Source organism: Aplysia californica, unplaced genomic scaffold (genome assembly GCF_000002075.1).
Source record: "Aplysia californica isolate F4 #8 unplaced genomic scaffold, AplCal3.0 scaffold01030, whole genome shotgun sequence".
Classification (NCBI taxonomy): Eukaryota; Metazoa; Mollusca; class Gastropoda; order Aplysiida; family Aplysiidae; genus Aplysia; species Aplysia californica.
In genome coordinates this window covers 203778-207469 of record NW_004798300.1, presented here as the reverse complement: position 1 = coordinate 207469, position 3692 = coordinate 203778, and the positions used below count along the sequence as shown (strand labels likewise).

Here is a 3692-nt window from a genome sequence, read left to right as displayed (position 1 = left end):
ACCCTGGGTCAAGATATAGGCCACGAACAAACACTCTCCACCTTTCCCTATCCTGGGCCAGTCACCCGATGTCACTCCACGCCTTCCGTACATCCATCCCCTTGACTCTTCCCCAGGCCCCACGAGGTCCTCCCCTGATCTCCCACTCTGTGGGTTCCAATCTAACACTTTTCCTGATATCATTCAGCCAGAACAATAACAACTAAATGATTTGGTGGCATGGGCAGTCCAGTGGGGAGGCTACCAGACTCATTATCGTCAGGCTGCCGGTTCAGGGGTTTGAATTTCAGCTCTGCCCAACATTGTGTCCTTGGGCAAGGCATTTTACACTAACACTCCTCACTTCATCCAGATGTGAAAGGGTACCTGGAAATTCTACAGGTCCATACTTTAGTGACTTTTGTGATCTTGCCAAGCACAGACGATGTGAGCACTAAGTTACCTTCTCCTTCTCTTCCACCATCAAGTTGGGCTTGTGCATCTTGACCTGAGACTGTATGGCCAGCCAGTTCCTCCTCTTCATCTTGGACACCAGTTTGTCAGCGTGCAGCTTGCAGTAGGCGAAGAACGGATCTGCAATATCCTGCAGATTATGTTTGTTTGAGCTTTAGTTTAGGTTCTTGATCTACTAACACTGTAAAGGTGAATATGGCACTTTCAACACAAAAAGGTCATCTAAGTGCAGAAGATTAAGGGCGGTTAGTTTTATTAAGAGTTTTACAGCACTTGCAACACACAAAGGTCATATAGTGTCAAAGATTAGAGGTGTTTTTAGAGAGTAATTTACAAAGAAAAATAGAAGGAGATAAGGCCGATAGGTGTTTGATAGTAAGAAAAAGTAAACCACACCAGAGCACCCGCAAACCACCCACTTATACTTAAAAGCACATCGGCATAAAAACAGTTAAAAAGTGCAAGGAAGAAACAAGACAGAGGGAAAGAAATAACAGAGGGAAAGAAAAGAACCAGGACCGAGTAAACAAAATCACATGACTACAATAACGGTCATATAGTGCAAGAATAAAGCAAGAAAGCTACACAAAACCAACACAGAGATGAAAAGAAGTGGCAGGTTTTAGTTTTAGTAGAGGTTTTACGGCGCTCGCAACTTCATAAGGTCATATGAGCGCCAGAAGATTAGAGCTGTTACAAGAGAGTAACAAACACACAATGTTTGATAGGAAAGAAGAAGCAAACCACACCAGAGCACCTGCCAACCACCCACATGGCAGGTTTGCCTTGACTGTATTTCTAAAGTCCCGGAGAGCAAGTGACGCAGACATCTTTCAGAACTTACCATAACCTCTTCAGGGGACGCTTCTGCTAACAGTCCTTCCCTCTGAGCACTGGGAGGGGGGAGGGAGGCGGGGGAAGAAGAGAGAGAAGGAGGGGGGGGGGATGGAGGAGGGAGATGTAAGAAGGAAAGCGGGTGGGGGAAGATAGGGTAGGGGTTGTGTGTGTGGAGGGGGGGGGGGGGGGGGGATGAACGGGGGCAGAAAAGAAAAAGAAATTAGATTTCAAGTGTGTACATAACTCTGTGGCTAAGGTAAAAGGTCACAGACCCAAGGTGTATTTTTTCAAGGTAAAAGTAAATGCTTTCTTTCTTCCAACTGCATATCAGCTTGCACGAAAAAAAAAATTAATTCCATCTTTTTAGACAACAAACATCCCTTGTTCCCTCAAATACAAACATCAGTCAGAAGTAAAAGACCTAGGTTTCTGATCTGTAACAAAGAAAGATATAGAAGGTCATTTCTACCATCATCTATCAAAATGCTTCCATCTTAACCATCTTGTATAAGTATACTTACGACCTTATAGCATGCATCAAAATAACTTTGAATGTGTATCTAGCTAACAATTATTATTGTTTATATTGCTGCCCATTTATATTATGCATGTGATTGTAAGCCTACGTGTGTGTGCATGGGTGTGCGCACGAGCGTATGTGATGTGTGTGTGTGTGTGCGTGTGCGTGTATACGTGGTGAAACACTAAATCAATGAGCCAGGATCTGGACAATAAAGATGTATCTTATCTTATCTTATCTACTTGTCGTTTTATAAACTCTCAGTGACTTAGTGTACGGCATGCCAGTTCGGATGGCTCAGAGCATCACTCAGCTGTTTAAATAAGGACCAAAAAAACGACCAAATTCCAACCAATTCTTGTACTTGTATCTCTAATCAAACTGTATAATAGTTGCCTAGATCATTCATTTCTACTCAGTCTAGTGTTTATTTCATATAAATAAATTGAACAAGAGCAAAATTATTGGAAAGTTGTGATGCTGAAAATCAGGATAATACAATGCCCTATATCAAAAAGCAATTATCATTATTATTATCATTATTATTATGACCTACCATGTGACGTGAAAGTAGGCTTTGCACATCCCAGCGTCGCAGTTAATGCAAACGCCAGTTTGGCTGAACCGAGAGTCTTCACACAGAGAACATTCCTGAAACAGAAGGGGAAAAAATTAGAGCATCACAAAAAGGTCCACATTCTCGCTATCGCAAGAAAATTAAGTACGTGTCATAAGGAGATAAGAGAGGAGGGAAGCACTCACACTGAAATTAAAGACTATTGTTCTTGTTTAAACTGTTTTAGAATCGTTTAAAAAAATAACTGTCATACAAATTATGGCACCGAAGTTGCTGTTAGAGGAAAAGGCTGATGTTAATCATTTCACAAGCTACGGTCGCTGTAAGGCAGACGTTGCATTTATCTGAGTTCCTGTGAAGTGGACACCAGTGTGTAATGACAATGACCAGGAGAATCACTTGTCTAAGACAACCACTTCACTCTCTGACCATGTGCGGCTGCTTGGACATTTCCTCTCTCCCTCCCTCCCTCCCCCTCTCTCTCTCTCTGTCTCCCCCCCCTCTCTGAATATATATCTATATATATCATAAATAGAAAATTATATGTGAAAAAAAGCTCTAGTCTCACCCGTGCCCCCCACCGGGCGTACGGCATCTCGTACAAAGTGACCAGGGCCAGTCTGTCCACGTCGCCAAAGGCCACTCCCGGTGTGTACAGCGCACACACAATGTGAACCCATCTGAGGAAAAAGCATGCAGGACAACCAATTACCATACACATCTCCGTCAGAAAATGACGATGGTGGAAATCTCAGTTCAAGGCAGGCTGTTTATTTGAGTAGAGAGTAGCACATTAATATACTGGTGGTCACTTAGAGCTGGGAAAAATTAAGACAGACAGACAGACCAGTGGGAAAGAAAAGAAGGAACTACAGTGGTGCCATCAAACCACTAGCAGGATAGCTGTACTGTCTAGTGAGCCGGTACAACAACACAATCAACTCACTTCAGTAATTTATAGAGGGTCCGCATGACAACAATAATCAAACGTGAAAACTTACTTTCCATTGTCTGTCTCTTTAAAAATTCCTCCAGTATTAGGGCACAATTCACACACCTGTGGAACATTGAGAACCAGAAATATGTGTCACACACGTCCCACACATCACACACATCACATTACATGCATTCAAATATTTCATATTTAAAAAAAATTATAGTAGAGGGTTTTACGGCGCTCGCAACTGAATATGGTCATATGAGCGCCAAGGGGTGGGTGTCAACAGAGAAGTCTTTACAGTTAATCAGACTTAGACTGCTCACCTCTCTAGCTTCAACAGCACAAGGTCTGCTTCGACTATCAAG

At 42.6% G+C, this 3692-nt stretch overlaps 1 protein-coding gene across 1 annotated transcript in view; it reads right to left on the bottom strand.

Moving 5' to 3' along the window:
* The window catches only part of LOC101852889 (PHD finger protein 14), a gene marked incomplete at both ends in the record, with an annotated part of 29599 nt that overhangs the window by 15517 nt on the left and 10390 nt on the right, over positions 1–3692 (bottom strand). Inside the window, 5 exon segments of the mRNA XM_013089734.1 lie at positions 443–583; positions 1298–1346; positions 2367–2461; positions 2956–3067; positions 3389–3444. Of these exon segments, the coding sequence (XP_012945188.1) occupies positions 443–583; positions 1298–1346; positions 2367–2461; positions 2956–3067; positions 3389–3444 (453 nt within the window).